The sequence below is a fragment of the Callithrix jacchus genome, chromosome 13 (genome assembly GCF_049354715.1).
Source record: "Callithrix jacchus isolate 240 chromosome 13, calJac240_pri, whole genome shotgun sequence".
In the NCBI taxonomy this organism is placed as follows: Eukaryota; Metazoa; Chordata; class Mammalia; order Primates; family Cebidae; genus Callithrix; species Callithrix jacchus.
This window is the reverse complement of record NC_133514.1, coordinates 27,551,920-27,570,861: the sequence shown is the minus strand read 5'-3', so window position 1 is coordinate 27,570,861 and position 18,942 is coordinate 27,551,920. Positions and strand designations below refer to the sequence as shown.

At 37.7% G+C, this 18,942-nt stretch overlaps 1 protein-coding gene across 1 annotated transcript in view; it reads right to left on the bottom strand.

Annotated features, from left to right (window-relative positions):
- The window catches only part of SGCZ (sarcoglycan zeta), a 1,232,742-nt gene that overhangs the window by 61,364 nt on the left and 1,152,436 nt on the right, over positions 1-18,942 (bottom strand). The window contains exon 5 of the mRNA XM_002807483.6: positions 17,747-17,869. Within this exon, the coding sequence (XP_002807529.4) occupies positions 17,747-17,869 (123 nt within the window). The remainder of the gene's footprint in view (positions 1-17,746; positions 17,870-18,942) is intronic.

Below are 18,942 nucleotides of genomic sequence, written 5' to 3'. Positions count from 1 at the left end.
CATAAAAATTTTAAAAATTTGTTTCATGAAAGACTTGACTAAGAGACTAAGAAAACAAGCTAGGAGGGTAGGAGAAAATATTTGCAAACCTTATATCCTATGGAGGACTGGTACATGAAAAGAACCTCAAAACCAAACAATTCGATTAGAAAATGGGCAAAATATGTATAGACATTTTACTGAACTGAATATATTCCTGGCAAATAAACACATAAAAAGATGTTTAATGTGATTAGCTATAAGGGAAATGCATATTAAAAGCACAATGAGTCAGGCAAGCTGGCAAATGATTGTGGTCCCAACTATATGGGTGGATGAGCTAGGAGGATTATTTGAGCCCGAAAGTTCAAGACCAGCCTAGGCAACATAGCAAGACCCTGTCTTTTCAAGCACAATGAAGTATCACTACACAGCTATTATCATATCACTATACAACTTTCAACACAAAATAATGACACAACCAAGACTGAAGAGGATATGGAGAAACTGAATTATTGCAGGAAAGTATATGAAGTATTGGAATCATTCTGCAAAACAGTTTATAAAACAAAACTTGCATCCACCATATGGCCCAGGAATCACACCCCTAGATTTATCTCAGATAAAGAAAAAAAAATATTCACACAAAATACTGTATACAATGTTCATAGTAACTGGTCATAATAGCCAAAACCTAGAAACAGATGTTCCTCAATGGATGAATAGTTAAATAAACTGTGATACATTCATACTGTAGATTACCAATCAGAAATAAGAAAGAAACTATTGATATATACAACTTGGATGAATCTCCAGAGAATTATGCCAAGTGAAAAACAAAATCTGGAAAAGTAATTAACTACCATATGATTCTAAATATAACATTCTGGAAAAAAAAAAAACTCTAGAAATGAAGAATAAGTGATTGTCAGGGGTTAACATGAGAGTGGAGGAAAGTGAGTGTGGAAACCTAGGGATGCCTGCAGTGATGGAACTGTTCTGTCTCAACTGCATCAAGGGCAACATCCTACTTGTAACACAGTACTACAGTTTCATACGATGTTACCATTGAGAAAATCTAGGTGAATGTTGCAGATTCTCTCTGTATTATTTATTACAACTGTATGTACACTTACAATTATCTCAAAATAAAAGTTTAGAATCAGTGTTTAGGTGGTACTTTCCTCCATAAAGTCAGGATTTGGACTTCAGTCTGAACCTGAACCTTGTCATGTAAGCCTATTCAAAAATTCTTCCAGAGGAAAGTTCTGACTTTCTCAAAAAAGTGAGCTCCAGCCTATCTCTGAACATCAGTGCAAGGCTTAGAAAAATTAGTTACCTAACCTGGCCAGTGTAATTGGGAGTGAGATTCTACTGCAGCAAAGAAATGATACATCCCACAGAGTAGTGACCATAGGTGTGATACTGTCACTGAGAAGGAGAACAAAGGGAGAAATAAAATGGACCCCCTTAGGTCTTCACAGAGTTGAAATTTAATATTGTATACTTGATTTTAATTTTTCAAGGTTCAAAACAATTTTACCATGTTACCTTGGCTGAATTGTGCCCTTCCTAAATTCATATGCTGAAATCCTAACCTCAATGTGATTGAGTTTGGAGATGGTATATTGAGAGATAATTAGGTTTGGATGAGGTCATGAGGATACGGTCCTCTTGATGAGATTAGTTCCCTTATGAGAAGAAGCCACACCAGGTCTCTCTACACTGGGTCCCTACCCTCTCCTTCTCCCTCACTCCCTCTCTTTCTCTCTCTCCTCTTTCTTCTCTCCTCTTTCCTCTCTGACATATGAAGACAAAGCAACAAGGCAGCTGTCTACAAGCTAGTAAGGAGTCTTTATTAAGGCCTGACCATGTTGGAACCCTGATCTCGAACTTCTAGCCTCCAGAACTGTAAGAAAACAAATTTCTGTTGTTTAAACCACTGATTTCATGGTATTTTTTTATGGCAGCCTAAACTGATCAAAACACATGTGAGAAATACTTTTTGTATTTTGACACGTGTCACCTGTGATTTATTAATAATGTTATTCCAATTTTTGTGATTGTTTGAAACAATTTTAAACCTAAAGAAAAGTCATATGAATAATTTTTTTTTTGAGACAGAGTCTCACTTTGCTGGCAGGCTGGAGTGGAGTGGTGCAATCTCAGCTCACTGCAACCTCTGCTTTCCAGATTCAAGAGATTCTTCTTCCTCAGTCTCCTGAGTAGCTGGGATTATAGGTGCCTGCCATCATGCCCAGCTAATTTTTGTAGTTTTAGTAGAGATAGGGTTTCACCATGTTGGCCATGTTGGCCAGGATGGTCTCAATCTCCTGACCTTGTGATCCACCCTCCTCAGCCTTCCAAAGCATATGCATAATTTTTTAAAACTCTTGTGTATTTTTGGGGGCCTCATTCAAACTTCTCTAAATCTGACTGGCTTTAAAACATGTCTGTAAGGTCTTAGCACTCCTTTTATAAAATGGTAGAGGCTGTTTCAGAAAATTTGATACAGCTTACACCTCTCTCTCTCTTTGAAGGCTTACTCTTCAAACACAGGCACCATAAATTAAGGCAACTAAGGTATATGGATGGGTCACGTGTAGGTTTTTTGACAGGCAATCCTATCTAAGGTCTCTGGTGACAACTATTATCAACTTCCAGGCATGGGGGTGAACCAGTCTTCAAATAATACCAGTCCCCAGATTCTAAGCTGTCTCAGCTGTTGCCCAGTGGAGCAGAGATCAGCTATCTCAACTGAAGCCTGTTGAAATTACAGGTTGCCAGCAAAATAAATGCCATCATTGTTTTACAGCTACTCTGTTTTGGAGTAGTTTGCTACAGAGAACTGTTAACTAGTAAACCATCTGTTCCAGTAATGCACTCTGTACACAATGAATCCAATCTAGAATCATGTGGTATATATACACAGCTGGCAAATGTCCAGTTTCCTTCAAAAGTTTCTTTGTTTTTCCTTGATTTGTGACCTTAATATCTTGTAAAATGTTTCTTCATTTCAGATTGTGCTATCTTTAGGCTAATGCTTAAATTAGATATTTTTGTCCAATACAGAAGTTATTTTTTCTTCCTTTAACATCCTATCAGATGTTGTCTGATGTCTCTTTGGCCCATGACTGGTGTTGTTTCCTTTCACTTGTTGAGTAAGACTGTGACAGCCACATTGCCACTGGAGTTACTTTTCCACCTATTAAAATTAATGTTTTAGAAAATGTGCTTGGCATATATGAAAAAATTCATGTCTCATATCACTGTCTCCCATTAGTGTTATCATCCATTGATATATTTGCCTGAGATAAATATTACTCAGATTATTGCAAAATGATGCTTTTCTAATCCCATGATTTTCTTGTACATTTTTAGTTGGCATTCTATCATAAAAACATTTATTTATTTATAACAAGATGGAGTTAAAAATTTTGATTTTATTTAATAAATCAAATTTATTATTATATACATATAATTATATATACATATACACTCACATATGTATAAATATACAGTCATGTGTTGCTTACCAACAGGGTGATGTTTTGAGAAATGCATTATTTGGTGATTTCGCCATTGTACAAACATCATATAGTGTACTTACAATAAACATAACAAACCTGGGCTATGTGGTATAACCTATCAGTCCTAAGCTGCAAAGCTGTATACCATGTTACAGTACTGAATACTATAGTCAACTATAACACAATAGTAAGTATTTGCATGTCTAAACATAGAAAAGGTACAGTAAAAATGATGATATAAAACATTACAAAAATGGAAGATGGCCAAATAGGAACAGCTCTGGTACACAGCTACCAGTAAAATCAACAAAGAAGGTGGGTGATTGCCAAATTTCCAGCTGAATTACCTGATTCATCTCACTGGGACTGGTTGGACAGTGGGTGTAGCCCAAGGACAGTGAGCCAAACCAAGGTGGGCATCACCTCACCTGGGAGGCACAAGGGGATGGGGAACTACCTCTCCTAGCCAAGGGAAGCCACGAGAGACTGTTCCCTGCACTCGGGACCAGATACTATGCTTTTCCTACAATCTTCACAGCCTATAGACCAGGAGATTCCCTCCAGTACCTACACAACCACCAGGGCCCTGGGTGTCCAGGACAAAACTGGGTGGCCACTTGGGCAGAAACAGAGCTAGCCACAGCATTTTTTTTCATCACCAAAGGCATCTGGAATGCCAGAGAGACAGAAGCACTCGCTCCCCTGGAAAAGGGGCTGAAGCCAGGGAGCCAAGTGGCCTGGCTCAGTGGGTCCCACCCCTTGGAGACCAGCAAGCTAAGATTCACTGGCTTAGAATTTTTGCAGCAGTCTGAGCTTGACCTGGGACTTTCAAGTTCAGTGGTGGGAGGAGCATCTGCCACTGCTGAGGCTCACAGCAGTCTGAACTTGACCTGGGACACTCAAGTTCAGTGGTAGGAGGGGCATCTGCCACTGCTGAGGCTCAACTAGGTGATTTCAACCTCACAATATGTGAGCAAAGTGGCCTGGAAGCTCAAACTGGGCAAAGTCCAACACAGCCCAGCAGCTGTAGGCAGACATCACTAGATGTCCTCACCGGAGAGGATACCTCTGAAAATGGCAACAGCCCATCAGAGACTTAAAAATAAAGCCCTCACCTTCCTGGGACAGAGCACCTAAGAAAAGGGGCTGGTGTGGATACAGCTTCAGCCGTCCTACACACCCCTGCCTAGCAGCTCTGAAGAGAGCAGCGAATCTCTAAACACAGTGTTTGAACTCTGATAAGGGACAAACTTCCTCCTCAAGTGGCTTCCTGACCCCTGTGTATTCTGACTGGGATATACAACACCTCCCAGTAAGAGCCAACAGACACCTCATATAGGAGAGCTCTGGCTGGCATGTGGCAGGTACCCTTCTGGAACAAAGCTACCAGAGGAAGGAACAGGCAGCAATCTTTGCTGTTCTACAGCCTCCATTTCTGATTCCTAGGCAAGCAGGGTTTGGAGTGGACCTCCAGCAAACTCTAGCATACCTGCAGCAGAGGGGCCTGACTGTTAGAAGAAAAATTAACAAACAGAAAGAAATAGTTTCAACATCAACAAAAAGGACATTCACTCAGAGACCCCATCTGAAGGTCACTAACCACTAAGATCAAAGGTAGATATATCCGTGAAGATGGGGAGAAACCAGTGCAAAAAGGCTGAAAACTCCAAAAACAAGAATGCCTCTTCTCCAAGGGATCACAACTCCTCACCAGTAAGGGAAACAAAACTGGATGGAGAATGAGTTTGATGGATTGACAGAATAAGCTTCAGAAGGTGGTAATAACAAACTTCTCCAAGCAAAAGGAGCATGTTCTAACCCAATGCAAGGAAGCTAAGAACATTGAAAAAAGGTTAGATGAAAGGCTAACTAGAATAACCAGTTTAGAGAAGAATATAAACAATCTGATGAAGCGGAGAAACACAGTATGAGAAATTTATGAAACATACACCATTTTCAATAGCCAAATTGATCAAGAAGAAGAAAGGATATCGGAGAGTGAAGATCAACTCAATGAAATACAGCAGGAATACAAGATTAGAGAAAAAAGAATAAAAAATATGAAAAAAGCCTCCAAGAAATATGGGATTATGTAGAAAGAAAAATCTACATTTGATCCGTGTGCCTGAAAGTAAAGGAGAGAATGAAACCAAGTTGGAAAACACTCTTCAGGATATTATCCAAGAGAACTTCTGCAATCTAGCAAGGCAGGCCAACATTCAAATACAGGAAATACAGAGAACACCGCAAAGATACTCCTCAAGAAGAGCAACCCCAAGACACATAATCGTCAGATTCACCAAGGTTGAAATGAAGGGAAAATTGCTAAAGGCAGCCAGAGAGAAAGGTCAGGTTACCCACAAAGGGAAGCCTGTCAGACCCACAGAAGATCTCTCAGCAGAAACGCTACAAGCCAGAAGAGTGGGGGTTAATATTCAACGTTCTTAAAGAAAATATTTTCTAACCCAGAGTTTCATATCCAGCCAAATTAAGCTTCATAAGCAAAGGAGAAATAAAATCCTTTATGGACAAGTACACATTGAGAGATATTGTCACCACCAGGCCTTCCTTACAAGAGCTTCTGAAGGAGGCAGTAAACATGGAAAGGAACAACTGGTACCAGCCACTGCAAACACATACCTCATGATAAAGACCACTGACATTAGAAAAAAACTGTATCAACTAATGGGCAAAATAACCAGCTAGCATCAAAATGGCAGGATCAAATTTACACATGACAATATTAACCTCAAATGTAAAGGGACTAAATGCCCCAATTAAGAGACACAGACTGGCAAACTGGATAAGGAGTAAAGACCAGTCACTGTACTGTATTCAGGAGACACATCTCATATGTCAAGACAATCAGACTCAAAATAAATGGATGGAGGAATATTTACCAAGCAAATAGAAAGCAAAATAAAGCAGGGGCTGCAATCCTAGTCTCTGATAAATAGACTTTAAATCAGTAAAGTTCAAAAGAGACAAAGAAGTGCGTTACATAATGGTAAAGGGAGAAACGAAACAAGAGGAGCTAACTATCCTAAATATATATGCACCCAATTCAGGAGCACCAAGATTCATAAAGCAAGTTCTTAGAGACTTACAAGAGTTTTAGACTCCCACACAATAATAGTGGGAGACTTTATTTTTTATTTTATTTTATTTTTGAGATGGAGTTTCGCTCTTGTTACCCAGGCTGGAGTGCAATGGCGCAATCTTGGCTCACCACAACCTCTGCCTCCTGGGTTCAGGCAATTCTCCTGCCTCAGCCTCCCAAGCCGCTGGGATTACAGGCACGTCCCACCACACCCAGCTATTTTTTTTTTTTTTGTATTTTTAGTAGAGACGGGGTTTCACCATGTTGACCGGGATGGTCTCGATCTCTTGACCTCGTGATCCACCCGCCTTGGCCTCCCAAAGTGCTGAGTGGGAGACTTTAATACCCCAATGTCAATATTAGAAAGATCACTGAGACAGAAAATTAACAAGGATATCCAGGACTTGAACACAGATCTGGACCAAGCAGACCAAGTAGACATCTACAGAACTCTCCACCCCAAATCAACAGAATATACATTCTTCTCAGCACCACAGCATACCTATTCTAAAACTGACCACACAATTAGAAGTAAAACACTCCTCAGCAAATGTAAAAGAATAGAAATCATAACAGTCTCTCACACCACAGGGCAATCAAGTTAGAAATCAGGAATAAGAAACCCACTCAAAACCATGCAACTACATGAAAACTGAACAACCTGCTCCTGAATGACTACTAGAATAACAAAATGAAAGCAAAAATTAAGATGTTCTTTGAAATCAATGAGAATAAGGACATAACATACCAGAATCTCTGGATACATTTAAAGAAGTGTCTAGAAGGAAATTTATTGTACTAAATGCCCAAAAGAGAAAGCAGGAAAGACATAAAATCGACCAACCAAATGTCACAATTAAAAGAACAGAGAAGCAAGTACAAAAAATTCAAAAGCCAGCAGAAGACAAGAAATAACTATGATCAAACAGAACTGAAGGAGGTAGAGACACAGAAATACCCTTCAAAAAACAAATGAATCCAGGAGCTGCTTTTTTTAATTTTTTTGAAAAGAGCAACAAATAGATAGACCACTAGCCAGACTAACAAAGAAGAAAAGAAAGAATTGAATAGATGCAATTAAAAATGATAAAGGTGATATCACTGCTGATGGCACAGAAATACAAACTACCATCAGAGAATACTGTAAACACCTCTGTGCAAATAAACCCAAAAACCTAGAAGAAATGGATAAATTATTGAACACTTACACTATTCCAAGACTAAACCTGGAAGAAGTCAAATCCCTGAATAGACCAATAACAAGGTCTGAAACTGAGGCAGCAATGAACAGCCTACCAAAAAAAGTCCATATTCGCAGTTAGGAAAAAAGTCCATACTCATGGTTAGGAAAAACCTTTACTGTGAAAATGGCCATACTGCCCAAAGTAATCTACATATTCATTGCTATCCCCATTAAGCTACCACTGACTTTTTTCAAAGAATTGGAAAAAGAGCACCTTAAATTTCATATGGAACCAAGAAAGAGCCCACAAAGCCAAGACAATTCTAAGCAAAATAAACAAACACAAAATTGGAGGCATTGTGCTACCTGACTTCAAACTATACTACAAGACTACAGGAATCAAAACAGCATGGTACTGGTAACAAAATTGTGATATAGTCCAATGGAACAGAACGGAGGCCTCCAAAATAATGTCACACACCTACAACCATCTGATATTTGACAAACCTGACAAAAACCCCATCAAAAAGTGGGCAAAGAATATAAATAGACATTTTTCAAAAGGAGACATTTATGCAGCCAACAGACATATAAAAAACAGATCATCACTGGTCATTGGAGAAATGCAAATCAAAACCACAATGAGATACCATCTCACTCCAGTTAGAATGGCAATCATGAAAACATCAGGAGACAGCAGATGCTGGAGAGGATGTGGAGAAATGGAAATGCTTTTACACTATTGGTGGGAGTGTAAATTAGTTCATCCATGGTGGAAGACAGTGTGGTGATTCCTCAAGGACCTAGAACAAGAAATACCATTTGACCCAGCAATCCCATTACTGGGTGTATACCCAAAGGAGTATAAATCATTCCATTTATAGAATGTTCTATAAAACATACACATGCACATGTCTGTATGCAGCACTGTTCACAATAGCAGACTTGGAAGTAACCCAAATGCCCATCAATGATAGATTGAATAAAGAAATTGTGGCAAACATACACCCTGCAATACCATAAAGCCTTAAAAAGGATGTGTTTGTTTCATTTCCAGGGATATGGATGAAGTTGGAAGTCATCATTCTCAGCAAACTAACAGAAGAACAGAAAACCAAACACCATATGTTCTCACTCATAAGTGGAAGTTGAATGATGAGAATATATAATGGACACAGGGAGGGGAACATCACACACTGTGATGGGGAACATCCCAGCCTGTCAGAGGTTGGGATCTAGAGAAGGGATAGCATTAGGAGAAACACCTCATATAGATGACGAGGTGACAGATGCCGCCAACCACTATGGTACATGTATACCTATGTAACAAACCTGTATGTTGTGCACACATACCCCAGAACTTAAAGTACAATAACAAAAAAAAAAGTATACCGGTATAGAGCACTTCTAGTCCTGAAGCTTATAGAACTAGAAGTTGCTCTGGATGAGTTAGTGAGTGACTGGTGAGTGAATGTGAAGGCCTAGAACTTTATATAGACAACTGTACACTTTATAAACACTGTGCACATAGGCCACACTTAATTTATTTAAAAATATTTTTGTTTCTTTCTTCAACCATACCTTAACTTACTGTAATGTTTTACATTATATACTTTTTAAAAACTTTTTGACTCTTTTCCAAACACTTAGCTTAAAACACAAACATGTATAGCTGTACAGAACTATTTCTTTCTTTATGATCTTATTATATAAGCTTTTCTCTAAAGTTTTTTAAAAAATACATTTTTCTTTTTAAGAAAATACCCTGTATCCCAGGTCTACAAAGAATCAGGTTCATCAGTATCACTGTCTTCCACCTCCACATCTTGTCCTACTCAAAGGTCTGCAAAGACAATAACATAGATGAAGCCACATCTCCTATAATAAAAATGCCTTCTTCTGAAATGCCTCCTGAAGGACCTGCCTGAGGATGTTTTCCAGTTAACTTTTGTTTTTATAAATACAAAGAGTATAATCTAAAATAATGATAAAAACTATAGTATGTTATAGTAAATATTTAAACCAGTAACATAATATTTACTATCATGATCAAGGATCATGTACTGTGCATAACTGTATGTGCTATAATTTTATAGGACTGGCTGCAAAGGAGGTTTATTTACAGTGGCATCATGACAAACGAAGTAATATGTTGTGCTATGACCTTATGATGCTTATGAAATCACTAGGTAATAAGAAATTTTAGCTCCTTCATAACCTCAGGGATTATCATCATATATGATGTCCTCTGTTGACTGAACATTATATAGGACATAACGTTATATAAAGTTATCTATCTATCTATATGTCTATATATAATATACAGACATATTTAATATATTCTATTTCATATGTTATATCCATTTGTGTGTGTGTGTGTGTGTGTGTGTGCATGTGCGTGCGTATGCTCAGTCCAAGGGAACATCTCTAAACTGGCTTGTATGTCTTTTTTGATATGTCCCTATCATCAACTGAACATTTTTCTTGCTCTCTAGTGCAGGAGACTATGTCTTCCGTCTTATGTGAGAAAAAATAAAATTTATTTAATTTGAGCTACTGTATTAAGGGATATAACTAGTATTACTTACCTTATCTTGTATTCCCTTTTTAAAATTTTCTCTAGAAGTCTTAAATATTTCTAAATACCTAGTAAGGAGTACCATTTTATATTCTGATATTGAATATACAATTCCCACTTCCTGTACTTTCAACTTCCTTCTTTTTTCATCTGTAGCCCAATGCTTTTTTATTTTTCTGCACAAGTATTTCTTTTACAACTAACAAATAAGAACGTAATGTCATTTTAAAATACCACTTGGTAAAAACAGTATTATCAAATACCAAAACTGTGCCAGGTTTGGTCCTAAGTTATTTTCACACGTCTTTTTTTTCTTCATCAAAACCATATGTGGTAAGTGCCTCTTATAATGCTCCTTTAATAGAAGACAAGACAAGTCTAGAAAAATTCTATACTTCGTACTGTATGGTAGGCAGAATATCCTCTTTGTCCCTGTCAAAGATGTTCACATACCTTAGATCCTGGAGACTGTGAATATATTATGCTACATAGCAAAAGAGATTTTGCAGATGTAATTTAGGCTACCAATAAATTGAACTTAAAATAGGAAGTTTATCCTAGATTAGCTAGGTATCTGGGTAATGCAATATCAACAATGTAATCTGGCAATGTATTCATAATAGCTATAAAACCTGACTAGATTGAGGGTGGGTCTGCCTCTCCCACTCCACCAACTCAAATGTTAATCTCCTTTAGCAACCGCCCTCACAGACACACCCAGGAACAATACCTTGTAACCTTCAATCCAATCAAGTTGACACTCAGTATTAACCATCACAGTGGAGACATTCAAGTCATGAGAGGAATTTGACTCACTGTTACTGGAGGCTGGATATTTGGAAACCATAAGAAATCTGCATGGACAGCCATCAGGTGCAAATACCAGGCCCTGAATGATGACCAGCAAAGAGGCAAAGTAACTGCAAGCAAGTTTGTATGCCATATCCTATATGTATATTTTTGTTTGTTTGTTCATTCTGAGACAAAGTCTCATTCTGTTTCCCAGGCTGGAGTGCAGTGAGTGGCAGGATCTTGGCTCACTGCAACCTCTGTCTCCTGGGTTCAAGTGATCCTCCTGCCTTAGCCTTCTCAGTAGCTGGGACTACAGGTGCCTACTACCACACCTAGCTAATTTTTCTATTTTTAGTATAGATGGCATCTCACCATGTTGGCCAGGCTGGTCTTGAACTCCTGATTTCAAGTAATCTGCCCTCCTTAGCCTCCAAAAGCAGGGGGATTACAGGCATGAGCCACCATTCCTGACCAGTAATGTATGTTTCTAACATGATATATAGGAAATCAGACTGTTCATTGATACAATGTCAGGATAAATTATATCTCCAAGAGATTTTGTGGGTCTAAGAACTAAAGCTACAAGAGAAACTCAACCTCAAATGGACAATTTTAAAACCACTACACAGAGAAGAAATGAGTTGATACAGCGACTTTTTTGATAGCTGTGGGTGGAGGCAGGGGAATAAACTGTCCTCTTTGATGACTTTTCTACCATTTCACCTGTTATTTAATTATATTTTTAAGAAGTGTTGCTTTCACAAAATTTTATGAAACATTTAAATAAAGCTTAAAAAAATAACTCATGAAGAGGACTGTTGGCAAGGTGCTTAGAGGAAACAGCTTATTTGTGAAGATGGCATTATTATTTATACACTTCAAAACCTGAAATCATGATTCATCTGGAGATTTGAGGGGAAGTTGGGGTGGTACTAATATTTAGTGTGTTAGAAATCATTATTCTCAGTAAATTAAAAAGCAAGTAGAAATCTGAGTTGAGTGACTGATCCAGGTCTACAAACTTCAATGCTTCCTCAGAGCAAAAGAAATCATTGCACGTTTCTTTTCTAAGCATCTAATCTAATCACATTTCTTCACAGGTTATTCGGACAAAGCAGCTCCATCCTGTTACTTGAGTGTTACCCCATTCTTTGCATTTGGACAGCGAAGAGGAACAATGGCCTATCTAATAGAAAGGTTGAGTCCAAAGCTGACCCCATTGCAATGTGCCAATTTAATAGACGAGAACAAGGATGTAGAAGATGAACTAATAAAAACACACCAGGAGATACTGATTGTAAGCCAGAAGCAGGGTGTTTAATTTAAAAGACAGCTCTTCAGAAAGTCCTTTCTTCTGTTGTCAGACAAGCACTGGAACTTGCCTAGACTTCGAATCATTCAATTAGAACAGAGACAAAGGACTGATACTCTTGGCTTTCAAACAAACACTAGGGCACTGCGTGGATGCAAGGTTGGATTTCACTATTCTTTCAGGTTGCCAGTTTTAATTGCCACTGTCCAAAAAATAGATATGTTTTCTCTTGGTACATTTAGCTATTGTCCTCTTTTACATCATAGAAAAAAAATAGATCTAGCTCTAAGTCTAACTTATAGCTTTTAATTTATCATGAAAGTATTCTACAGGGCTAAAGTCTTTCACTTTTTACAGCAGAGTGGCTTATTCGTGAAATTTGTTTTCTAAAGTTAATATACTACGTGGAATACGAATGAAACCACAGATTGCAGTTGATTGATTCTGCCTGAAAGCACTAAATTTAACAGACTTCTGTGTGTAAAGGTTTATTCCTTTTTTGTTGTTGTTGTTGACTAGGTCTCAAAAGATAATTAAATTAAGTCATACCTTTGGCCAATAGTAGGGAATACAAAATAAAAATAAAGTTTTCAATTATGCATAGGTGAGCTAAAGTTAAACCACCTATATATTCAGTGATACAGAGAGAGCATCTTAAGGTCAAATAAGGAAAATTATACTAAGATTAAAGCAAACTTCTACTGCACAAGACAAGTAATGTCAAGAGTAACCGATTACAAATATGAAGCATGTGACTGCTCTTTATGGTGATGGGGTATTGGTAGGTGGTCATGTTCAGGTATGTGTTCACCATTTTACTTTTGTCCCCCTGCACCCATGAGTACTGGAATGTATCAGGTCAATTCCTGCAGCTTTGTAGGTAGAGTGGATTTAAACATCATGAGCTACCCTAGATCTGTGAATGATTATGGTCATAATTGATTTTTGCCTCAGATGTACAGACACACCCATTGTGTAAATGAGTCCATTCACTGTCATCATCCTGAAAGTCAACTTCCTGTATAAAATGGCATTGCTCAAAAAATATAAAGCTGAAAGGGATCCATTTTAATTCCAATAAATATTGCTTTAATGGAAAATGTTTGTGCCACAAATTTGAAATTCTAGAATAAACTTCACACACACACACCTTTCACCACATGTAACTCTGAAGTCCTGTCAGCACAGCTATCTAATTTATATGGAGCACCCTGGAGTTAATGTCTTTTTGTACTGTTATTTGTCAAATGATTCGAACACTTCTTTAAAGTATATATGAGGTTACTAATCAATCTCAATGCCCTAAAACTGCATGCTATGCTATGCTATGCTATGCTATGCTATGCTACGCACATTTTTTCCCTCTAAGCATGTGAAATTCTAAATTATATTTGCCTTTAATATTTTTATTTCTCTTTCTTTAAGGAGTATCTTAGGAATGAATGAAGCTGCTATAAAGTTAATACCTGCTATTCTGGTAAAGGAGTAAAGGCTGGCAAGAATTAGTATGTGTATGTACCTATGTGTATGTTTGTGTCTCTAGGGTGTGTGAGTGGCAAATGGGCTCTTCTATGAGACACAGAAATGTGATTGGATAGTGAGGAGAGTTCTAATCAAATGAAATACTCTCTAATTTAGCATTTATTTGTTAACAATGTTTAGCCTCTTGTACATCCGTATCAGGTTAAAAGTTGAAATTGTTTGCTGCAGGTACTCTCATAGATTGTTGGTGTTTCTTTCATTCTAAGTGTTATGTTTCAACCCTCTATAATAATCTGCTTATAATTTTATTACTTAAGATCTTCTGAAAGCATATGACACAGACTTCTAATTAGTTAGTGGTATCTGAGATAACTGGAAAATATAGATAAATCAAGAATATTATAAAGAATAAATGCAAGACTATGTGCATATGTTTGAGAGAGAGAAAAAAATGAAAAAAGAGCAGCGTGAAACATTTATCCATTTATATATACAGTGACATAAATCTCATGCACACATCACACACATACAGACATATTTTACACACACATGGGGTGCAAAAGGAGGAGAAGCAATAGGAAGAAGGGAGAGAGACAAACATAAAAGAGATAGAACAAGAAAGGGAGAAAGAATAGACAACTGCCTTAAAGCACTTAATTAAAAAGCAGAAAAACAGATTTTTCAGAACACACTTTCTCACCTATTTGGGCTAAGGAAGTACTTAGTCCAAGCAATAATTCAAGGATGGCATCTAGGCTACCAAGCAAAAAAAGAAAATGAATGTGACTACCCACCCTTATTTCCCTGAAACTATTATGAGACAGGTAAAGGTAATAGAAACATCAGAAGAAGTGAAAATTTCATGAGATAGTAAAATCTGCCAGGAGCTCTAGAATCTTCCTTCTTATGATTATAAACTACCCAATGAGAATACCCAAATATGGATAAAATAAATTTTGATAAGTGTGTAATATCCTAAAATTTATCTCAGGAGTATGTTGGTCATGTTCAATAGTGATGACCAGTAGGCATTACTAAGGTTCAAAGATTATTAATATTGTCCAGGTCCCCTGAGGGCATTTCTACCCTACAGCACCTCACTTACTCACCAAGGAGCAATTCAAATGGTAGTGCTCAGGGGCCTAAAACCAATATCCTTTCTGATTTGTCTATGTTCTGTGGCAAACAGAACTCTCTCTTTCTCTTTTTGTCCCTGCTTTCCTAACTCAGGACTCAAGAAGGTCGATCAGTACTCTTCATAGATGCCTCCTGTCCTCACATGCTAAAGAAGTCTTAAGAAAAATGAACATCATGCAGGTAAATATTCATGGGGACCACCCTAAACACTCACCCAATGGTGGAGGCTCCACCCTCTCAGCAGAACACGCTCCCAAGAGAAAGGAGGGACAGAGGTTGGGGTAAAGGTGATGGTATTTGATTCAGGCCAGGGGATACCCAGTGAGGACCCCCATTCAATAATCCCTGCTGAGTTTCATCACCATTTCACAACAAATCTTTTTATTTTATTTTATATTTGAGACAGAATCTGGCTCTGTCACTCGTACTAGCCTGCACTGGCATGATCTTGGCTCACTCCAGCCTTGACTTCCTGGGCTCAAGTTATTCTCCCACGTCAGCCTCCTGAGTAGCTGGGACTACATACACACACCATCATGCCACATTGTTAAAACATTTTTATAGACACAAGGTCTCACTATATTGCCCAGGCCGGTACTGAACCAAGCAATCCTCTCACCTCTCTCCCAAAATGCTGGGATTATAGGCGTGAGCCACTATGTCCAGCCAATACACCTTTTTTTTCTTAACTTCTATTTTAAATTAAGGGGTATATGTCCAAGTTTGTTACAAAATAATCTGTACAATGAACTCCACTTGTTTACCACAAGTTTACCACTTGGGCTATGGGAGTTCATTGTACAGATTATTTTGTTACCCATGTATTAAATCTAGTACCTGCTAGTTATTTTTCCTGATCCTCTCGCTCCTCCGGTCCTCCACCCTCTGACAGGCCCCCGTGTGTGTTGTTCCCCGTGTGTGTTCATGTGTTCTCATCATTTATAGCTCCCACTTATAAAAGAGAACATGTGGCATTTGGCTTTCTGTTTCTGCATTAGTTTAATACACCTTTCTTGAAATCAACAAAGGCCCTCTTGTCAGCCACGTTTGTAATATTATCATCATTAATAAAGAGCCAACACAACCTCTTCATTATGTACTGAGCACATTCTCATTCACACAAATGCATACACATGCATTTAATTTGAACACTAATATTATTATCATTTCAATCATTCAGATGAGGGAAAATCAGAGGCATCAAGAGTTGAATATATTCAAAGGCAGAGCCAGAATTCAACCCAAACAGCCAGAGAACAGAGTTGATGTTCTTCAATTGCCATGCTCACTGCCATGTGAGAACATGGCCCATGGGACTGTATAACCCAAATAAATATGGAGAGATACCCCATGCTCTATTTCCAAACTCAAGTTTGAGAAACACTAAGTCAAATATACTTTATTATTTTCTTCTTGGTTTTTAAAATCTAGACCTCTTGGGGTACTTTCAAGGGATTGTTAAATATGTTATCAAAATAAAATTTGTCATGATTGTGAATCAAGTAATTCACAAGAGATTGTACTTAAAATTGTCATCAAATTATTCCCCACTCTTGGTCCCACTTCTAACTTTATAAAAATTTTAATTTAAACTAGTGGTTGACTTTAATGACCTGAATATTATAAAATGACTCTTAAATAATATGTGCATAGCATTAGTTTTTTACTTACATACCTTTGAGTATAATTATGAACTCTATATAAAATGAATTTATTTACTTTTATTATAAATTTCTCCCTTACTTCATTCTAAAGTTAAAATTTCCATTTTTGCTGCTTCATGCCTGTAATCCCAGTGCTTTGGGAAGCCAAGGTGGGTGGATCACCTGAAGTTAGGAGTTTGTGACCAGCCTGACCAACATGGTGAAACCCCGTTTCTACTAAAAATACAAAACTGGCTGGGTATGGTGGTATGCGCCTGTAATCCCAGCTTCTCAGAAGGCTGAGGCAGGAGAATTGCTTGAACCTGGGAGGCGGAGGTTGCAGTGAGCCGACATCACCCCACTGCACTCCATCCTGGGTAACAAGAGTGAAACTCCTTTTCAAAAAAAGGAAAAAAAAAATCCATTGTTTTTATGATAGGGGTTGGTTGTGTCCCCACCCAAACCTCATATTGAATTGTAGCTCTCATAATCCTCACATATCATGGGAAGGACCCAGTGGGAGGTAATTGGATTGTGGGGGAAGGTCTTTGTTGTGCTGTTCCCATGATAGTGAATAAGTCTCAAAAGATCTGATCATTTTATAAACGGGAGTTTCCCTACACAAGTTCTCTTCCCCGCTGCCATGTAAGATGTGACTCCTTTTTAGTTCATAAGTCTTCTATTTTAAAGTAATACACCCAAATTAGTATTTGTTAGCCCTTTTTACTCAGAATTTGCACATCATTTCTACCCCTCCCACCCACATCACTTTCTTCCACCTACTTCCACCTGAGAGTTTTATCTTTAGCCGTTAAGGCTGTTAGTATCTACATTCTCTTTTACAACCACAGCTGGTGCCTTCCATTGAAGACTATTTGAAAAACAAACATTGTAATTATGTAAGACTCTATTTTAGGCATAGGAATCTTCTATCTTATTAAGTAGCTTTTTGTGCAGTTGTATATTCTTTCAAAAAGTAAACAATTTTGCAAGACCTCCATCAACCATACCTGTAACTTTCAGCTTTTCAGCCCCAATGGTAATCTCATCTTCATCTGCAGAAAACAGCACCCTGCCATCTTCACTGGCTCTCACTTCAAATCTTTTACACTGAGCTTCCACAGCATCAGCTCCTATGGTCAGAGGAAAGGTTTAAAAATGAAACTGCTGTGCAGGAAACTATTAACATGTATTTTATTTGGAAAAAGTTTAGAAATGCATATATTATTTAATTTATCTCTGCTGTATGTTTTGCATCAGAGTTAGTATTTTTAAATTGTTACCATTTTCAGGAGGCTAATTTGGTAACATGTTTCTGTGCTAGACTGGTTAGGCATATATGTGAGCTCTAGATGTCTGACATAGTGTGTGAGTTTGGCCAGGTAGGAGCACTTCACCTATCCCACAAAAAGAGACAATGTTTGCTTTGTTCTCTTTGCAGGCTGAAAACTTGGCATCATACCTGGCACCTACTGGATATTTAATAGGTGCTTGTGGACTGAATGAGTCTCATGCTTCCCCTTTGCAGTGCAGACAATAGTACCATGCTTGCTACATCACAGGGGACTTGGTAAGCATTATTAAATTATGAACCTTTAGTTACTCTACATTTCATAGATTCTAATATTGTTGTTTCCTACCCTTTAATATAACTGAGTTTGAATCCATTTATAGTACATCTTTAAATTATATATATATAGTTCTTAGTGCTCCCTAATGTATCTCCCAATCAATAATTTTCCTGATTAAAAAATTATATTAAATAAAAGTAATTACAAAATCAACTTATCAGCCAACTCTACAAACTAATCTATATGCAAAACTGAAATCGAGCTTCCATATTTGGAAAACACAGTTAGTTTGAGTATTAGGCTTCGGAAGAAAACCCAACTGGCACTGAAGATGAATATTAACTGAGGAAGAAGAAATTTGAGACAATGGACAGGGGACATTGATCTTCCCATAATATCAATTTATTTTTCTTTTGGCATAACACACATTTGGCATATGGATCCATGGTTCCCCATCCTATTAAGATATGAAACACTCCTCGTCTTCTATTTATATCAAAAGCTTTTATCAGATAGAACCCGGCTGAGTCAGGGAAGTAGGAATCACACATGTTGTGCAGAGTTCTTTTCATTTATCTTTATGTATTCACACTATTTATTAGATATATGACACCCAGGAACTCAAAGCAGGAGAT